Source organism: Manis pentadactyla, chromosome 15 (assembly GCF_030020395.1).
Source record: "Manis pentadactyla isolate mManPen7 chromosome 15, mManPen7.hap1, whole genome shotgun sequence".
In the NCBI taxonomy this organism is placed as follows: Eukaryota; Metazoa; Chordata; class Mammalia; order Pholidota; family Manidae; genus Manis; species Manis pentadactyla.
Genome location: NC_080033.1, coordinates 21,461,679 through 21,481,157, shown reverse-complemented (window position 1 = coordinate 21,481,157; position 19,479 = coordinate 21,461,679). Strand labels below are relative to the sequence as shown.

General features: G+C 51.2%; 1 protein-coding gene and 1 pseudogene across 1 annotated transcript; one reads left to right on the top strand and one right to left on the bottom strand.

Moving 5' to 3' along the window:
- The first annotated feature begins 7,508 nt into the window (after positions 1–7,508).
- LOC118924206 (major allergen I polypeptide chain 1-like) lies at positions 7,509–8,534 on the top strand. The gene is made up of 3 exons (XM_036908732.2): positions 7,509–7,606; positions 7,757–7,944; positions 8,446–8,534. The coding sequence occupies exons 1-3, from the start codon at positions 7,546–7,548 to the stop codon at positions 8,473–8,475; spliced, it is 279 nt and encodes a 92-aa protein (XP_036764627.1). The 5' UTR covers positions 7,509–7,545; the 3' UTR covers positions 8,476–8,534.
- Positions 8,535–13,807: 5,273 nt separating this feature from the next.
- Positions 13,808–14,565, bottom strand: LOC118924204 (beclin-1-like; annotated as a pseudogene).
- Positions 14,566–19,479: the final 4,914 nt, after the last annotated feature.

Here is a 19,479-nt window from a genome sequence, read left to right as displayed (position 1 = left end):
TTTTCTCCTCTGTCATAATGACCATCTATCATTTCTCTACTAAAAATAAACTATATATAAGTAGTAAATTTATACTTACGTTGAATACCTAGTGAGACATATCCTGCTGGTAGTTCTTGTTCTTTCTAAATTTTCTTGGTTGATTTCAAGCATTTAGTCTTTGGGAGACATTTTAAATCAATCTTCATTACAACGAAGATTAAATTAGCTGGATTTGGTAATAGTTGACATTTCTACAATGTTGATGCATCCCATACGAGGGTATGACTTATCCATTTTAAGTTCAAATTTTGTTCTGTAGTTCTCAATAAAAATTTATACCTTTTAGTGTGACCTGAGCATTAAATATTAAGTCTAGCAGACCAATGGCAGATGTAAAATCAAGATGTAGAATGAGCAAATAAGTGAATTAAAATGCTTAAGTTTAGCCACTGGGCCAGAGAAGAACCAGAACTCAAGCCCCCAGCCTTTTATCCCCAAGTGCCAAATTGAACTCCCTGTCGGCGGCCTGATGAGGAAGGCAGAGGAAGGCAGAGAGGTGTTACTGCTTATGCCGCTTTTCTTGTGGCCAGACTCACTGGAGCCTGACGCTGCTCTAGGTTCTAGAAATCAGACTATACCCTGCTTCCTGCCTTGTAGCTTCACAAGTAGCCTGCTGGTAAATACAATTCCCCATCTGATGCTTTTGGAAGTCTGCACAGAGGGCTCATGACTCTTGCCCCAGGGGGCACATCCTGCACGTAGGACTTCAGAGCCTGATTCTCTCCATGACAGCACGTCCCCTCTGGGTCAGCTCTTCCATCCACTCCCTCTCTCCCTTCCTCCTGGGCCGAGACTGAGTGGGAGGCTGTCCTACCGGCAGAGCCCAAGAACAACAGGGATACTCGGTGCCCCTGCGGAAAGGTGGCCTCCTCAGAAGACATCCACCTAAGAATAAAAGCCGGTGAATGCCACTGAGGGATGGAGAGGACTTGTAATAAGCCCACTCAGGTCATCCCCTGAGTCACCCTTCAATCACTGGAGTGACATAAGCAACTAGAGGCCCTACAACTGTGATGAAGGCCAGAGGTAGGGGTGTGCTATCTATGCTGCTGACACTGTGATCCTTCCAGGCTGGTGGAGTCTGAGGTTTCATAGGTGTTATTTAGTTTAGCCCTCGCACACAACCCCATTTTGCAGATGAGGGAATAGCCTGAGAAAGAGAAAACAGCTTGCCTGTGGTCCTACAGCTCATCAGTGGCAGGGCCTAGATTCATCCAGGTTCTGCCCGACCGCAGTCGCCACACTCTCGACGACCACATGCATCACTCACCATCTCCCAAGATCTCCAGCCAGGCCTCACGGACTCTGCACACAGCACACAGACACTATGCTGAGCTGCAGTTATTTTATTAGTCAGGCTGATAAAAACAGAATCAGGTGGGACAGGTGTCTGGATTCCAGCTTCAGATGATAAGGAGACAGAGTAGGAAGGTAGACCTCGGGTCAGGCATCAGTGGCAAAGATTCATGTTTCCAAAGGGTTCAGAATGGACAAGGCTTCATGAACGTCCTTCTTCAGCGTTTCCAATGTGTTGGCGATGCATTCTTTGCTGGTAGCAATGGTACCCTAGGAGAGCGAGATGACGAGGGGCAAAGGATAAGCCTCAGCAGGGCTAGCCTTTCTCCCCAGTTTCACCCAGTCCTCAGGATAACCCCACTCCTCATCCTCAGTGATTCAGCCCCATCCCCAGTAGGAACGTCTGGCCCACCAACCGAGAGGGGCTGCAATCAGTCAGATCAGGATGAAGGTGGGCCCTCTAACCCACACACAGGAGAGAGTCTGAACAACCAGCCAAGCCAGGACAGGAAGTTGACGAGAAGGTTCTGGTGGGCATGGTGGGGGCTGGGCCCTAGCGAGGGGCGAGGTGGCTGAGTCTGGGTTTATGTGATGTCTGCTGTACCTGACACTCGTCTGCCAGGTATCCTGGATATGCAGGATGTGTATGCATGTGTCGTAAACAATCCCGTGTGCCCGTGTTAGTGTTAGAAATTCTGCTTCTTGCAAACCTTTCATTTTGCAGCATTAGCACTTTGGGGAAAATAGAGTAAGAGACAGTCTATTCAAAATCTGCAGAACTGTGTAACAATTTTTTTTTAAATGTACATTGAGGAGCCCTAGTGAGCAGCTGCGAGTAGCTAGAAGCTGCTTCAGGCACAACAGAGAGGTAATTCTGCCTTGTAGAGAGTGGGGCTCTGAGCCTGAGGAATAGCCATCAACGTGGACATAAGAAATGAAACTGTCCAAAAGCCGGGTGCCTTAGGAGGCCAGCGGGTCCCTTCTGGGAAGGGTTTAAGGGCAAGTGATCATTTGCAGTATTCCTGAAATAAAGCTGACAGTGTCTGACGTGTGTGGGAGTGGAACCAAGGACTCTTTCCTTCCTGTCAAAGGTTAAAATTCTACTCCTGCAACGCCAGCTCCCCTAATCTAGAAAAAAATATCACTGGAGCCCACACACTTGTTGCCTTGTTATGAGACCCCTATTTTCCAATAGTGTGTGAGCTCACTGGCATGATGGGCATGAGGCAGGCTAGAACAGGAAACGGGCTCAGGGTTCAAATCTGAAAGTGTGGGATAACAGGAGGCTTAAGAAGTACTAAGTAACAGGATACTCAGGGTTCAAAACAGAAGGTGCAAAATATGGTGGGGCGGGGCGGGGGAGCCTGGCAAACACAGAGTCTTGTGGTCTGCTGACCAAGTCAGTTTTGTCTTAAGAGGAAACATTTCTCTTCCCCTCCCCAGGCAAGTACAACCCAGCCTATTAGGCAAATTACCCACCCACCCCCATTCATGAATATTCACCCCATAGTTACTCAGACCCTTTTTAAAAACGCACAACAGACACCACAGTGCTGCTCAACATGCTGCCTGTGTGTCATCTCTTGGAGGTGGGGTGGGGAAGATAAATTACCAGGGCAATGGCATCCAGGCCTTTTGATACGAATCCTGCCTCGTTGTAGCAATCCTGAATTTTTCTTAAGGCTGCTTTTTCGGGTTCAATAGCCTTGGCCAGAAAAAGAGAGAGAGCCAGTAACGTGGGGCTTCCAAGGGCCATCGCACCAAAGATTCCATAAAAAATAGGGCACGCTTCCGCTGAAGACAAGACAGAAAGCACCCCATCAAAGGGATCACCCAGGTAGGCAGCTCCTGTTTCCCCGTGGCTGGGAAGCATCTCACGGTCTCCTGACTCACCTTCCACAGAGACCTGCCCATCCCCCGGCTGCTTACAGCCGGAACAGAGAAAAGCTTACCGGCGAGGCGCCCCCGGCGAAGGGAGCGGTGTGAGGGGCTAGGACCCTCTGCCCTCATTACTACCCCAAGCACACCAGCCTCCCCTCTTCTGCCCTTCACATATGCACACCCCCCACCGCAAGTAACCATATCCTATCATGTACACAGCTAAGGACCCCTCCATCTCCAAGCCTCTCCCTCCATTCAAAGACGGAGAGAACCTCAGGGCTTCTGCAGGACCCCTGGGCACTCATCTCGGAGAGAACCTCAGGGCTTCTGCAGGACCCCTGGGCACTCATCTCCCAGCCACTCCCTAGATGTGTCATTAGCAGCTACTCGGAGGTTACCCTGAGGTGGTGGAGTGACACAGAGCCGGGCAAGGATCAGGAAGGCCTCTCCTGATCGCCCCCCTTCCTGCTCTCACCCTTCCTGATGCTCAGCTCTCCCGTCACCAGCAAGGCCAGCACAAGAAGTGTCCCCTTCATGGTGCCAACTGCTGGTCGCTCTGCTCAGGGAAGTTTCTGCTGCTTTATATAAGCTACCAGCTCCCTGAGCCCAGTTCAGACCCTCCCAAGGAGCTCCAAAGCCTTGTGGGCAGGGACCTGGCACACGTGGCTCCCTTCGCCCTCAGTGTATTAAGGTGGGAAACCCCTGCCGCTCTGAAAGCCAAGCTCCTGGAGAGGTGGCTTTACCTTTGCCAGAGACCAGCTGGAGCTGACAGTTCTAAGTGACTCCATTCGGAACCAAACGCTCTGTTGTCCCAGCCCCAACCGTTACCTCTGTTTCCTGGTCATCCTTCCCCCAACCTATCCTGGCTCCAAACACAGGACTCTCACCAAACATGGTGATGAAAATCACAGAGGGGTCAGGCAGGTCTGTGACAGCTTTAAGTAGACAAAAGATCATCCAGACACCTTGTTTCTGGCCAAGTTTAAGTCCTGGACACAAGTATGGGAGCAGGGCCTAACGAGAGCCCCTTGAACATCTCACCGGCCGCCCTCACTGGCTGCAGCCCCAGGCACACCATCCGCGGGCTCGGACTCACTCCCTAGCGGAGAAGGACTGTGCCTCTGTGGGTGTTCTCAGGGGGCTGCTAAGTGCTCCGGTTGCGGCTCACGCCCCCAGCTTCCCTGCCACCCTTAAGGGAGCAAATTGCAGAGCATCTTCTTGACTCGGTGGCTCCAACCCTGGCAGTTCTCCGGGCTGCCTCAGCTCCTCCGTGAACCTGGCCCCCAGGGGGGCTTAGGCCGCATAGCCCCTCCAGGAGCATCAGCGAGCGGTTGTGCTGTGCAGTTTGTCGCCGGAGTTAGAGGCCCTGATCTGTCCACAGCCCTACTGGCCGCGTGGGCTGGAGTTATAGGGACTGGAGTGCTGTGCCCACTGGATGTGGCAACCCCTCTGCTTAAACTCTCTCAAGAGTTGAACTCAACCTTCTATTCCAGGAAGGCGGTTTGTTGGCGTGAACAGGATGAGAAAGCCGGAGAAAACTACCAGAAGGAAGCCTGAGAAAGCGCCCAGGGCCTGAATCCAGAACAATTGAGCAACCAAATAAAGAACATAGTAATGGATGATAACCCAAAGTATAAAATAATGTGAGTCCATACTGATATAAATAAATGATTTAATAGGTAAATAAATGGGGAGAAGAAACAAATACTCCTTACAGAAGCATTCCAAATAATACCTGTATCGTCTATGGGGGACATCATGATATTATTTGGAATAGTAATCCTGCTCCGGGAGGTGGAACTTCCTGCCCAGCCCCCTCAGGAGTGAGCCAGGCTTGATGATTCGTTTGCAGGAAAAAAGAGTAGGGAAAGGGAAAAAGTGCAGAAACGGGCAAACGCATTAGCCAAGCGATCAGGGCTAACACGACCAGTGGTAAGACAGAAGGCCCTTTCACTTCTGTTGTGTCTTCCCCAAACCCTGAAGTCCGCACCCCAGTCTAAGTGACAGAAAAACAGCAAACTCAGCTTGGGGGACAGTCTACAGCACCTGGCGAGTGCCTTGCCCCATGAGAAACAGGGGAAGACTGAGAAACTGTCACAGACCAGGGGAGAGTGAGGAGACATGACAATTACTGCAGTGTGTTTTCGATGTGGATTGGATCCTGGAACCCAAAGAACGTGAACAGGCAAACTGGTGAAATGCAAATAAACTTTGGCGTTCCATTCAGAGTAATGTACCAAGGTCAGTTCCTTCGTTTTGACAAATCTGCAACTTCTCTGTAAATCTAAAATTATCCTAAAATTAAAAGCTATTTTAAAAGAAAACTTACATTAAAAAGGGGCTGCATATGCTGCAACTCATCCATTATCCTGTCCAGCAATTCCCCCTGGCCTCAGCAGATGTCCCCCATCTGGAGGCTCCTTGGTCTTGTGGCACTGTTGCCAGGATGCCAGGGCTGGACTAACATCAGCACTCTGACTGTGACTTCAGCAGCACTCTAAGCCCCGGCTCCACCATCCCACAGAGCTGGGCAGGAGATTGCAGGGAGTATCTTATGAAGACAGTGGGCATGCGGTCCTTGCCCAGGTGCCCACCACACTGAAATTCTGTCCCGGGTGCAGAAGGAGAAGCATGTGCAGTCTAGGCATTTGGTGTTCGCTTTCCTGGGCTGGAATCTCTGAAGGACATCTACTATGATCTGAGCCCCTCCTGGGGACCCTCAGAGGCCTGGCCCCTGGGCATCAGTATCCTTGGCTCCGTGGTGGCCAGCTGACAGCTGGAGCTCAGTACTTGGTGCCTCTTTCCAACGGCAGTCACCGGATGTGGATCCTGTTTGGCAGAGGGTTCTGACTGGGGTCACAAAACTTGTGTCCTACCTTCAGCTCTGGGCTTCAGCAAACCTTACTCAGTCACAGGTGACTCAGGCCAGTCAGGTGCCTCTAGCAAGAAACTGCTTAATTCTGACTTACCAAAACAATGAAAACTTTAATCCTAGGCAGTATTCATAAACACATATACAGCCAGAATAAGTAAAAATGTTCTGTATATCAAGTCCAGAGAAATGGGGAATTTCCTTCATCAGCTAACGAACCCCGTGAAGCACCTGCTGTGTGTTGGGCCCTGTCCTGCTCCTGTGGACACAGCAGCGCAGACAGCAAAGCCTCGTTCTCCTGGAGCTCGTCACACATCTAAAAGGGAGTGGAAGACAATCCCAAATGGCAAGAAGTGCTATGAAGTGGGGGAGGTGAGGGGGTACTGGGGGCAGGGTGGGAAGCGCCCTTTGATATAAGGGGCCAAGGGTGTGAGGAAGTCTCTCTGGTAAAGTGACATTTGAAGAGACCTGAGGAATTAGTTGTGGATCATGCAACCACTTGGAGGTCTCCAGGCAGTGGAAAGAACATTCCAGGCAGTGAGGGCAGCATGTGCAAAGGCCCTGCTGCAGGAACACACTTGGCATAGTTAAGAAGCAGACCGGAGGCCGGTGAGGGAGCAGAGAATGGCCAAGATGAGCTCAGAGGGGCAGCAGGGGTGCGGGACCAGCTTTACAAACTGCACAGGGGTTGTGGCCCACAGAAGGGGCTTGGCTTTTCCTTGGATGGTAGCTCTGCAGAGATGATAGTGTGAACAGTACAGGGCAACTCAAAAGAAGCAGCAGATCGGTGAAAAATGATATTTCTGTGTCATATTGGGGTCAAAGTAACTGTGTGGTAGGACTTGATCAACAAATTAGAACTTCTGGACCAGGCACAGACTCAAGGGAGGCCACTGAATAGTTCCAGGACAAGGACTGTGATGAAAACAGGGCAGGGCAGGAGCCTCCCTGCCCTGACCAGTGAGAGACAGCCTGACCAGGGGTCCAGCCTCGTGCTCTGGCCTCGCTTGGCACTTACTAACTGTGAGACCATTAGCTGAGCAGAGTTATGTGAAAAATCCACAAAATTGAGAGGTCACGTGTAATAACAGGCTGACTTTGCCCATTAATCAGGAAACCTGATTTAGGAGACTTTTTGCCCCTTTCCCCAGTCAACCTAGGACATTTCAGTTCTTTAACTTCCCATGTCAGCTGACACTAGGACGGAAACCTCAGGGTGGGAAGGGAGGCCAAGCCGGCGTCCTTGGGGACTCTGGGGCTTAGGCCCCTGCCCTCCACCTCCCTCACCTGCTCCCTCCCCAGCCTCAGGCAGCTCCAGGCTGCAGCCTGGGAGTGGCCTGGGGGGGGCCTTCTGGCAGAGGAGATGTCAGGCACAGGCCCCGCCTGCCCTCTGTGGGGCCAGGGCAGGTATAAGAGGGCTCCCGGGTGGGGAGGGAGCACCCACCGCCTGCACCATGAAGCCGGCTGCTGCTTGGGTGCTGCTCTGGGCGGCCCTGCTCCTGCTCTCCGGAGGAGGTGCGTGCCTGGGACATGGGCCTTGGGGGACGTGTTCCCAGGGGTTCTAACACCTTCTGGGGCAGTTCGGAGCGTGCTGGGAGGGTTAAGGGAAGAGTGGGTCCTGATGAGTGTCTATCAAGGGAGTGTCAGCTGGTCTTTGTGTCCCAGACTGTGACTTTTGCCCAGCTGTGAACAGGGATGTTCACACATTCCTGAAGGGAACTGCTGATGAGTACGTTGAAGCAGTGTCACAATACAGAAACGACAGTGCCGTGCTGGCCAATGCCAGGACACTGAAGAACTGCATTGACCACAGCTTGACTGAAGAGGATAAGAACCATGTTCTCAGCTTCCTGGTAGGTCCACCCCTGTGTGTCTTGCTTCTGACGCCTGTCAGGGGGTCCCCTCAGGGCAGTGGGGGTGGGGGTAGCTCATTCTCATCCCCTCGTGGCCCTTACCTAGAATAAGTGAGGAGAAAGAATCTTGTGAATGAGGAGGTAGAGAGAATGGAGCCAACACCAGCAATGCAGGGAAGGACCAGGAAGAGACGGTCTAGCCCTTGAACTCTTGGGCAGGCCTTGGCTGCTCAGCTCTGCCAGGCCTTGTTCCCCGGATCCCAGAGGGCCATTCTGTGCCTCACCTGGCAGGAGAAGAGGCAGCTTCCGAAAGTCCCCTCCTGCACCCCACGCTCCCAGGGAGAATCAAGGCAACACTCCTGCCCCCTGACGCAAGTACAGGAACAAGCCACTGCTTCAGCGGCAAGCGTTCAGGGCTCCCCAGGAAGCAGTCAGTGAGTGTCCAGTGCCGCTTGATGTCTCCTTCACCCGTCACCAGGTGTCCTGACCTTCTCTTTGCAGGATAGAATATTCTCAAGCCCTTTTTGTTAATGGACCCATCCTTGCCAGAAGCCCCAAGGAAGCCTGATCATTAAGTAGCCTCAGCGACCTGTGATGTCTAGGTGTCTGACTAAAGGATTCCAGCAATAAAAGCTTTGCAATTCAAAGGGTTTACTGTTTGGAGATTGGGCTTCCGGGGCTGGAATTAGGGAGGTTCACAAACTGTGGGACTTCCAGCTGCTGTCAGATATTGTTCCTCCCCTGAATTCAATAGGTGAGGGGAGGAGAGCAATGCTAATTAGACAGCCAGAGTCTCTGAGCAGCCCGCCTACCCGGTGCCTCTTTGGTGAGGCCAAAGCAAACTAACGGGTGAAAAGGGGCCCCTGTCCCAAGTCCCAGACAGAAGAACAAAGGGTCAGCACCAGAAAACCACCTTTTGTGCCTCAGGTAACCCAAACGCCAACCACTCAGTTACAGATTCAACCACCTCATCGCAAGCAAACTCTGAGTTGTGTTTGATGCTCAGAGTAGAGGTCCAGGGTCCCTCCTTGGGTGTGCCCCACGGCCATGATTCTGCAGGCTTCCCAAGCCTGGCTGACCCCTGTCTGTCTCCTCTTGGCCTGCCCCCCACCACCTCTCTTATGGTTCCATCAGAACTGACTGGAGGTTCCCCTAGAAAAGAGTCTGCTGGGCTGAACCACAGACCTCTGCCCAGAAGGGGCATCTCAAAGACCCTCGTGGTGAAGAGGCTCAGGAGAGGCCCCAGAGGTCATCCAGAGCAGTTGCTTCTCTCCCTGTGAGCATGCTCTGGGGTGGCAGGGTAAGGCCACCTTGTCCAGAGTGAGAGCTGGACTGGATTCTCATGGGAGCCAGGCTGGCCAAGCAGGCAGCAGGCTGGGCTGCGAGGGCCCAGAAATACCCGTCAGCACTATTGGCTCTGCAGGAAGATCATCAAGTTCCCAAAACAATTTGGGCTTAGAGGCAAGGGGGTCAGTGTGAGGCCTCACTCTGCACTCCAGCCCCAGCACCTGCCCTCAGCAGCTCCGAGGAGATCCGGGTTCTGCAGCAATCACATGGAAGTGAGTGACTCAAGTCCAAGACCCGGGGGCTTGGCTGAGGGACCCAAAGCTGGTCAGTGTGCCAGTGACATCTGCTGTCCCCTGCAGCCCCTCATCTCTGCTCTGCTACAACGGAGTGGAACCACGTGCTGCTCCATCGTGTCTCATCAGGTTGTGTTGTGCTGAGTTGTGCTGTGAGTCACTGCATAATCCCTGTCTAGGATTTCTAGGGACCTGGCCTCTGAAAAGCCCTAGCCCTTTCTCAGTCCTCAGAAAAGGCCTGTTTCCCTGCTTGGCCCTCACACTGACCCCTGTGCTGCTCACCTACCAGTGGTCACTCCCACTCTGGGACCAGCCCCCAGTGGAAGCCTCTCCCGGCTGCCCCTGCCCCCCCCCGTCCTCCAGCACGCACACCTCCGACAGCAGCCAGGTGTCAGGAAACTCTCCTCTCCTGATGTGCCCAACTTTTCAGCCTCATTCTGTATTTTTTTTCCTCAAATTGAAATTCAAATAACATAAAATTAACTGTTTTAAATTGTGCAATTCAGTTGCCCAACACTTAGAGTGTTGGGCAACCACCACTTCTAACTAGTTCCAAAGCCTTTCATCATCCCAAAGATAATCTGACTCCCCGTAAGCAGTCACTCTCCGTTCCTCCTTCTCACAGTACCTGGCAACCACCACTCTCCTCTGACTCTGTGGATTTACCTCTTCTGGGTATTTCATACAAATGGAATCAAACAGTATATGAACCTTTGTGCCCAGCTTCTTTCAGTTAGCATAATATTTTCGAGGTTCATTCACACTGCAGTGTGTAACCTTCCTTTATTCCTTTTTACAGCTGAGATAATTCTCGTCTCCTAGTATTTACACCTGGGATTCACTCCTACCACAGTGAGCAGGGCTGATCTGTGTAAATAATAGCATATTGTGAAATGATGGTGATTAACTTCCCTAGATTATAAAAAATATTGAAGCGTCTGCCTTGTGTTTTTTAATTACTCACAAGCGGCTGGGGAAGTCAGTCACTATGTCGCGAAGATACTCTACAGAGAAGTCCATGTGACAAGAAACTGAGGCCCCTGCCAAAAGCCAGCACTAACATGCCAATCATAGGGTTAAAGTTGGATGTTTCCCTTCCCCCGGGTTGGTAAGGTTCTAATAAAACAACAGTAGATAAGACTCTAATAAAATAGTTTCTCTTGAGGGAAGTCCGTGTTAAGAAGAGCAGAATGAAGGCAGCAAAAGCAAAAATAAACAAGTGGGACTATATCAAACCAAAAAGCTTCTTATAGCAAAGGAAACCTCCACAGCATGAAAAGGCATAATACATGAAAATATTTGCAAGTCATTTCTCTAATAAATTATAAGGGTTTAATATCCAAAATATATAAAGAGCTCATACAACTCAATAGCAAAAAAAAAAAAAAGAACCAAGGAAGGCATAAAATGGCCAACAAGTGCCTGAAAATGTGCTCAATCAACATCACTAGTCATCAGGGAAATGCAAATCAATATCACAATGAGATATTCTTACACCTGTTAGAACGGCTATCATAAAAAAAGTAAATAACATGAGTTGGCAAGGATGTAGAGAAAGGGAAAGGCTTGTGTACTGCTGGCTGGAATGTAAATTGGTGCAGCCACTATGGAAAACAGTATGGAGGTTCCTCAAAAATCATCACATGATCCAGAAATTCCATATCTAGGTATTTATCGATAGAAAAGAAAATTACTATGTCAGAATAGTATCTTCTTCTCTATGTCCATTGCAGCATTATTTAGAATAGCCAAGAAATGGAAACAACTTAAGTGTCCATAGACAGATGAATGGATAAAGAAAATATGGTATACAAACACACACACACACACACACACACACACACACACCCTGGTATATTATTCAGACATAAGAAAGAAGTAAGTCCTGCCATTTGTGACAGCATGGATTGACCTTGAGCACATTATGCTAAGTGAAAGAAGAGAGAATGACAAATACTATATGATCTCACTTATAAGTGTAGTCTAAAAAAATCCTACAGAAGGGGGGGAATGGGTGAAAGAGATGAAGGGAATAAAGAGGTATAAAATTCCAATTATAAAATAATCACAGGGATAAAAGTTCAGCATAGGGAATATAGTCAACACTATTGTAATATCTTTGTAGGTAGACAGGTGGTAACTACACTTACTGAGGTGAACATTTTGTAATGTGTGAAATTGTCAAATCAATATGTCACATACCTGAAACCAATACAATATTGTTTATCAACTATATTTCAATTTTTATAAAGTAATCAACTCCTTTGAAAATATTCTACAAATCAAAAAAATTTTAATTAAATTAGATAAAAAGACTTAAAGATACAGGAATAGATTGGTGATTGCCAGACGGCTTAGGGGTTGGAAGATAAGCAAAATGGGTGAATGTAGTGAAAAAGTACAAACCGCCAACTGTAAGATAAGTCTTGGGATGACAGCATGGTGGCTCTTGGTGACAATACAATATTGTGTATTTGAAAGTTGTTGAGAGTAGATCATAAAAGTTCTCATCACAAGAAAAAAAATTTTGCAACAATGTGTGGTGATGGATGTTACAGAGCATTTGGTGTGTAATTTAAGAGGTTAAGTAAAAAGGTTGTAGTCCTGTATCAGCATAAACTCATGATATATTTTATCATTAAAGATATGTGATATAGATGAATCATATATACTATAGATTAGATGTAATATAGAAGTAAAAACTGCTGTGGTTTCAAATTTTAATTAAATGTAAATTTTTACCACCACTTTGGAAAGCAATTCACAACATTTAGAAAAGTGAAATATTACACATCCCCTGTAACTCACTGATATGTATCTTAGAGAAATAGCAAGATAAAAATGCACATAGATATGCTCTTTATAAAAGCCATAAGCCAGAAAAACCCAAACAGCCACCCACAGTACGATGGTTAGATCACCATGCTGTATTCAGCACTGGACTGTAACCCAGCAATCAGGATGAATGATTACACCAGCACATAACCACGGGTCAGTCTCTAAAATGTAAGGCTGAGTAGAAGAAAACATATAGGGTGATTCAATTAATGTAATATAGTCCCAAAGTATTCAATTCTAAACCATAAATCATTTAAGGACACATACACAGGTGGTAACACTATATAGAGACATAAAGGAGTGATCAGCACAGGGTTCAGCCTGGCGGCTACAGCTGAGAGGGTAGCCATGGGGGATGTGCTTGGAGCAGGACACAGGTGGGATACTGGTTATGTTCTATTTTTTGAGCTAGGAAATAGATCCACTGGTGCTTGTTTTTCTTTTCTTTAAAGTGCACATATATGTTTTCTATCCCCAGCAGACATATTTCTCAATACAAAACTGAAAAAGAAAAGGAAAACCAGGACTCCCAAGTTGAACCCTGAGAGCAAGGCAGGCACAGGACAGGGCTCTGGGTCCAGGGAGCACCTTTAGGATGGGGAAAGCCTGAACATGCTTACGAGCTTCTCTCCCTGTGACAGCACAGAGGCCTGGACTGCTGCAGGCCAGTGAGTTTGTGTGAGAAGGAGAGAGGAACCGAGCCCACAATTCCTCTTGATGAAGACACAGGGAAAGGTCCTGCCCCAGCCCTGCGCAGGGTGGACGAGGTGGACAACCAGAACCAGGCAGAGGAGGTTCGAGCAGCACCAAGGGGCGGGAGGAGCCTTTGCAGCACACAGAGGGGGGCAAGAGAGGCAGACGGGCCGGGTGACCCAGGTAGGACCCGTAGAGCACGCTGTATGGAGGTCCCTGGCCCTGGGAGTTCACTTCCAACATGGATGTGGCCCTGGGGGCAATGTGCAGAGGGTCCGCAGCTGGCTTAGTGGTCCCTTCTTAGGAGGGAGCTGACCTGAGTCAGGGACACTGCTGTGACCTCAAAGCCACACTAATGTCTGACTGGGACCATGAACGCAGGAGCCAGGTGGCCCTCACACACCGTGCCCGTCTCTGGGTCATGTGTCCCTCAGCAGGTGGTCCCAGCCATGCAGCGGCAGGTCTCACGGACACAGGGTTGACCACACAATCAGAGGAGTCACACACAGCATTGCCTAAGTGACACAGACATTGTCCCAAGGAGGAGCCCATGAACAAAGACCAGAAATGCCTTATTCTACCTTCACTCACCTAAATGACAACAGCGACTCACTTTTTTTTCAGACAGCAGCAAATCTTTTATTACAAATAATTAAATCTATCTATAATGTCTCAAACAGTACCAAGCACCCTTTCATATCTTGGTCACCCTGTCAAGCTTCTGGTCACATCACGTGGTGACCAATCAAAGCTTATGTGCCATTTTTTCGACATGAACTTTTGAGCATTGTCCACGGTTTCTCAGAGCACAGCTGGGTTTTGATGGACTAGGAGCTGCCGCTGCCTCCTGTGTCTGTCAGTCAGGCCTTTCCCCACACCCATCCTGGGAGGAAAGAGAAATGTGTCTCATCTCTCAGCCTCTTCGACCCACTGCGCACTACCCAGGAAAGCCACCATCGCACAGTCAAATGTGTCCCAGGAAAACCGCAACCCCCCAGAGCAGGCAATGGCAGCGCCTTCGATTTGTCTGTCAGAGGCTCCAGATGCAAACGGTTTCCTAGGGAACAGTCCACAACTCTGGAACTTCACACTCGTCTTGCCGGGCATGCGCAGCAGCACTGCTGGGCCCGCGCAGGGTCAACCTCATTCCATTCCACGGGAGCTCTGGCCAGGCAACCCCTGATTCTGATCGTGCCAAACTGCCCACTCTGCCAGAGGTGAAAGGTCACATTAAGATGCTGGTTTCCTTCAACACACTCAGCTGCATCTGGGCATAGGAGTCTGGGGTCCTACACGCCAGCCCGTCATCCAGGTCTGTCACTATGTTCACCGTATTCCCTCTGCGCTGAGCTTCCTGGTGCGCGCTCTCAGCCTAGGCCTGGGCATTCCCGAGATTTGCTGCCACTGTCTAGTGGTTCTTTTCCACATCTTCCAGAGCCTGGATCGGCCTCTCCTTCTCTGACAGCAGCTCCTGCAGCTCCATCTGCAGCTGCTCACGGTCCTCATCCATTTGCTCTAAAGTCTCCAGACCATGTCTGCGGTTCTGACACTCCTTTTCGGTGACACTGAGCTGAGCATCCAGCTGGTCTAAGAATCTGTGCGCTCCTCACGCAGTGGTGGGCCACATCCATCTGGTGCAACAGGAGGCCATGAAGGCCCGGGCCAACTTCAGTCTTTGGCTAATGTCCTCCATGGTGCCTCCACCGGATGCCTCCCCAACAGAGGGAAGCTGTTGGCACTTTCTGTGGACACGATCCTGGCTGGGAGATGAATATGCCAGATGCCCTCCTGGTGAGGTTCAGTAAATGGCTCCTCTCCTGAGTAAGCCTCTTCTTCCTGGGGCTCTCTGGGCTTCACCTGGGCTGGGGCAAGTTATGGAGCAGTGAACTACATGGTGATACAGTCCAGTGTCAGGGCCTGGCTGCCGTGCTGGCACACGAAGCTGGCCTGCATGGTGCTGCTGGGCGTCTTCCAGCCCACCATCCCCTGGGACCTGGAGCCACTAACCTAGTCCAGTTTCCATGGGGGCACCATGGCATCAGTGTGGCCCCACAGAAGGCCCCCCAAACTGCCACCGCCCACTGTGCAGCTACTTCCCTGTTCACTAAGTGCTTTACACATATTGACCCTTTTGCTTAACCAGCACCTTAGGAGCCAGATGCTGGGGAAGGGGCTGGACCCAGCTGTGACCACTGCGGTCAGAGACCCTGACTCCTGGACAGTGGGGTCTGGCGTGCTTGACAGCCCTGGAGATGCCCACATCGGGCATACATGCTCCTGCAGACATGGGCCAGGAGCCTCAGACAGGCCTTAGCTCCCTAAAAGAAGTTCCACCGACTCAAGCCCCCTTCACCTGCTGTGCCTCTCCCCAGTACACTTGAAGTAGTGAGGTACCCTTCACGCCCCCCTCCTCTCCTCCCCTCATCTCAATGGACTCTCTTTTCCCACTACTGCATGAAACAGTGTTATTCAAGGTCACCAGTGATCTTCATCTTTCCAGAAAGAACCCCGGTTGCAGCCCCTACCCTCCTCTCAGTCCTTTTCCACCAAGGCTTCTCCGATGCACCCTAACCCACCCACCCCTCCCCGCCTGCCTCCTGGCCACCCCACTCCACTCCCTCAGCCCAGGGATAAAGAAGAGAACCTCAGGGCTCTGGCTGCGGCCCCTTCCCTTCTCTTCCCTGTTCTCATCCATGACTTCAAATCCTATAAATAATGGCTCCAAAATCTGCATCTCCAGGGCCGACTTCTCCCCTGAACTCCACACGGATACATTCTGGTGCCTGCTCCACCAGACAGACGTCTCCACTTGGCAAAAAAGACTCTGTGACTGCACTCCCACATGTCTTTCTGCCCCAGGGAAGTGGTAACACAGCCACCTGTTTGCTCAGTCCAAAAGCCAATGTTTTTTTTTTCCAATCAGGCCAAGTATAATAAAGTCCTTAAACACATTTCTTTAAAAAGAGAAGAAGAGAATGGGAGCTGTGAGCTTGTCACAGCTAAACATAGTATCTCCTCACAGACCCCCAGCCCTGAGATCCCAGCCCCACCTGGGCCCCCGTGATCCTCCCTTAGGGCTCTGTGGCCCCTCACTGCATGCGTGGCTCCTGAACCCCACACACGAAGAGGGCCAGAAACCTCTGCCTCCCCGCGCACATGGCTCAGGCCTGGCCCGCCTGACCTCCATCGTAGACGCTGCCCTCTGCCTCTCCAAGGACACTCCCGCCAAGAGGACTCCCTCACTCTCCGTCAGCCATCTTCTGCGCTGGAGGGAATGCCTTCCCTCAGGGTCTGCGGTTCTCCCCATCGCTGGGGTCAGAGCAGACCAGGTTTTTGGGGGTGGAAGGGGAGAGCTGAGCCACACTGGGCAGGGTGATGGGAGAAGGCCCATTCGAAGAGGCCTGGAGCTCCTCCTTAGCACCATTGCCTCAGGTGTAAGAGGGGTTCCCAAAACAATTTGGGATTGAGAGAGGGTGAGCCAACACCACGTCCAGTGATGTGTCTCCCCCTGGGCTCAAGTCCACCCCCAGGGCCCTCAGGCTGAGAGTGGACAGGCACTGATGGCCCAGGTTCTGTCAGGAGTGAGTGAGCCGTCTCGCCAAACAGGTGGCTGTGACACATGTGTGACAGGTAACCTCGGGCAGGGACTGTCGAGTGTGTGGGACAGCCATGTAACCAGTGGGAGGGCAGGTGTGACATGGACAGGTACGCTGCACAGATGTGAGAAAGTGTGCGTTGGTCTGGGACAATGGGACTGATGGGCGGAGATGGGTGCAGATAGGTCTCTGCGACAGGCACTCCAACACCCCTGTTGAGCACTCCCCTCCTGAACACCACATGTCTCAGGGCACAGTGCCCCCAGCCCAGAGAGCCCAGATGGTGTCCTTGGGAGCCTCCCAGAGCCTCTTTGCTCTCCAGAATAAACCTCCTTGCAGGACAGGAAAGGGTTGCCCTGTGACACCCCCGCACCCCTCCCGAGGCTTAGGGAGGGCAGCCCAGCAGTGTGCTCAGAACAAGAGAAGGAAGCTGGAAGGGCAGAAAGCACCCTCCTGTTCCAGCCGGGCCCCACCCACTGGCTTCTCCAGGTTCCCCAGGACTCCAGACAGTTCCTGGGCTGCCTTTAGAAACCAGGGAACCGGTGAGTGTCTGCTGCCTCAGGCTGGTCCTGCTACACCAGAGACACACAGAGTTCCTCCCAGGAGGGCTCAGGAAGAGCCTCCCATCTCCACCCCACACCTACGGCCCCTCCCATCTGTGAGTCCCCCACCCAGGCCTGACTGAGCAGTCCCCCAGTCCCCAGAGCATATGTACACACCACACCCACTCAGGGTGCACACAGACCTGATGCCTGCGGGCCGTATGGGAGCAGGTCTTCCAGAAGTGTGCTGGGTAGGCCCCCAACAACCTGGACACTCCTCCAAAATCCCAGACCTGTCCTCACATTTCAGCCCACAGCCCTTCGGCAGCACCCCAAGGCTGAGCCTACTCCCAGGCTGGTGGCTGCCGCAGGGGGCATCTGCTACCTAGAATACCAGCCTCAGGGATGTGGGCTGAGGTGGGAGGAGCTGGAGGTGAGCACAGCCCCACACATTCCATAGCCACCCACTCACCCCGAGTCATTCATTCCTTGGCCCACATTGCTCTCCTGAGCTCTGCTGCTGTGGATTCCCACACCCAGCCCTCCCAGGTCCTATAAACCACTGCCCCAACTGCCCAACCCCTCCGGCTCCCTCCTGAACAAGCCCTCAGGAGGCACTCAAATTTACCTGCAGTTCAGCAAGCTCTCATCTGTGTCTGTTGCCCAGAGAGGGGCAGGGAGCACTGGCCAGGAGGGCTCAGTACCCTCCCTTCCTACCTAAGGGGCGTGAGGGGACCCCAGGCCCAAGACCCACCCCAGCACCCTCCAAGACACACCATCCCCGCCCACCACACACACATGTGCGTGCATGCACACGGCTGGGGGCCCAGCTCTCAAGGGTCTGTGCCTCCAGGCATGAGTACGGAAGGCAGGCCCTGACACCAATGCACCCCTGTAAGTGCACTTCCCGGGGTGCACGCACACTGAGTGTGTGTGGGCATCATCTGTGTAAACCCCTGTTCTTGGACCTTTTATCCACCTCTTCATTAGGCATCTCAGGCTGCCCTGAACTTGCAAACCAATGGGGGGGCAGTCCTAAGTCGAGACCCTAAAGGCCAGTGCAAGGTCTGGCTCAGGCTGTATCACCAACCGTATGCCAGGCACTATGGGGATGAGGGTGAACGACCCAGACCCCGGCCTGGAGAGCTCACCACCTAGCGAGGAGACACATGTCAGCAGAGTCTTGTTCTCTTGACACATGGAAGTACAGCAGTGCGGGGAGAATGGGTGAAATAGGTGAAAAGACTAAAGAGGGACAAAGTTCCAATTATAAAATAAATGAATCACAGGGACAAAGAGTACAGCATAGGGAATATAGTCGATCATATTGTAATAACTTTGTATGGTGACAGATGGTAACTACACTTATCATGGTCAGCATTTTGTAACGTACATAATGGTCAAATCACTATATTGTACACCTGAAACCAATATAATATTGTATGTTAACTATACTTCAATTAAAAAGAACAGCAGTCACCAAAGGTACAGTTAGCGGTGTCCCAGGTGTTACCAACATCAGGGGAGCTATCCTGGGGCAGGTGGGTTTGGCACCTGGGGTTGGAGCGTCCTGGGCAATCTACCTGCCTTGGAGTCTGACTCTTACACTGCTTCCTCAGTCTCAACAACCATCAGGTCATCATGACTCCTGAAAATGGGCCATAAGATGCCACTTTTGGAAAAGCAGGATCCAAAATATTGGGTTTTCAGTGAGGTGTAGTAACTAGGAGCCTGGCTTCTTCCTGTAGCTGACATCTGAAGGATCTGACCAGGTGGTGGGCAGGGAGTGGACTCAGGAGGAGGGACCTGCATGTGCAAAGACTCTGTGGCAAGAAGGATAGTAGTGGTCACTAGTCCTGACAGAAGGCAATACAGGGCCCTGGAACCCAGAAAGGGCAGTGTGGCCAGAGATGAGGCTACTGTCTTGCAGGGTCATGCGTTCCCTTGACCCTGACTTTTGACAAAGTATGGCACATGAACTTGAAGGGGGTTACTCATGCTGTGATGACTCAGTGCAGCTCAGTAAGGGAAACATGCCAGCTGGGATGGACCAGGTGGGGAGGACAAGGGTGGCCTCCACAGCTGTTAGATCATGGGCCACCTCCACAGCCAACACAAAGAAACAGAAAACGGAAGGGATGAATTTGCAGAAAAGAGAAACCAAACAGCTTTGACATGGGAAGCAAAAAAGAGGGCAATCAGAAAAAAGCTTGGCAATAACTGGAAAGCAAAGCAGGCCAGCTCAAGAGAAAAATGAGAAACAGCCTCCCATTCCTAGAATGTACT

Bases quoted from the DNA above. Each gene is read 5' to 3' on its own strand.
- LOC118924206 (XM_036908732.2), top strand. From the start codon at position 7,546: ATGAAGCCGGCTGCTGCTTGGGTGCTGCTCTGGGCGGCCCTGCTCCTG. The intron at 7,607-7,756 runs GTGCGTGCCTGG...TTTGTGTCCCAG, and splicing joins GCTCCTGCTCTCCGGAGGAG to ACTGTGACTTTTGCCCAGCT. The intron at 7,945-8,445 runs GTAGGTCCACCC...TTCTCTTTGCAG, and splicing joins ACCATGTTCTCAGCTTCCTG to GATAGAATATTCTCAAGCCC.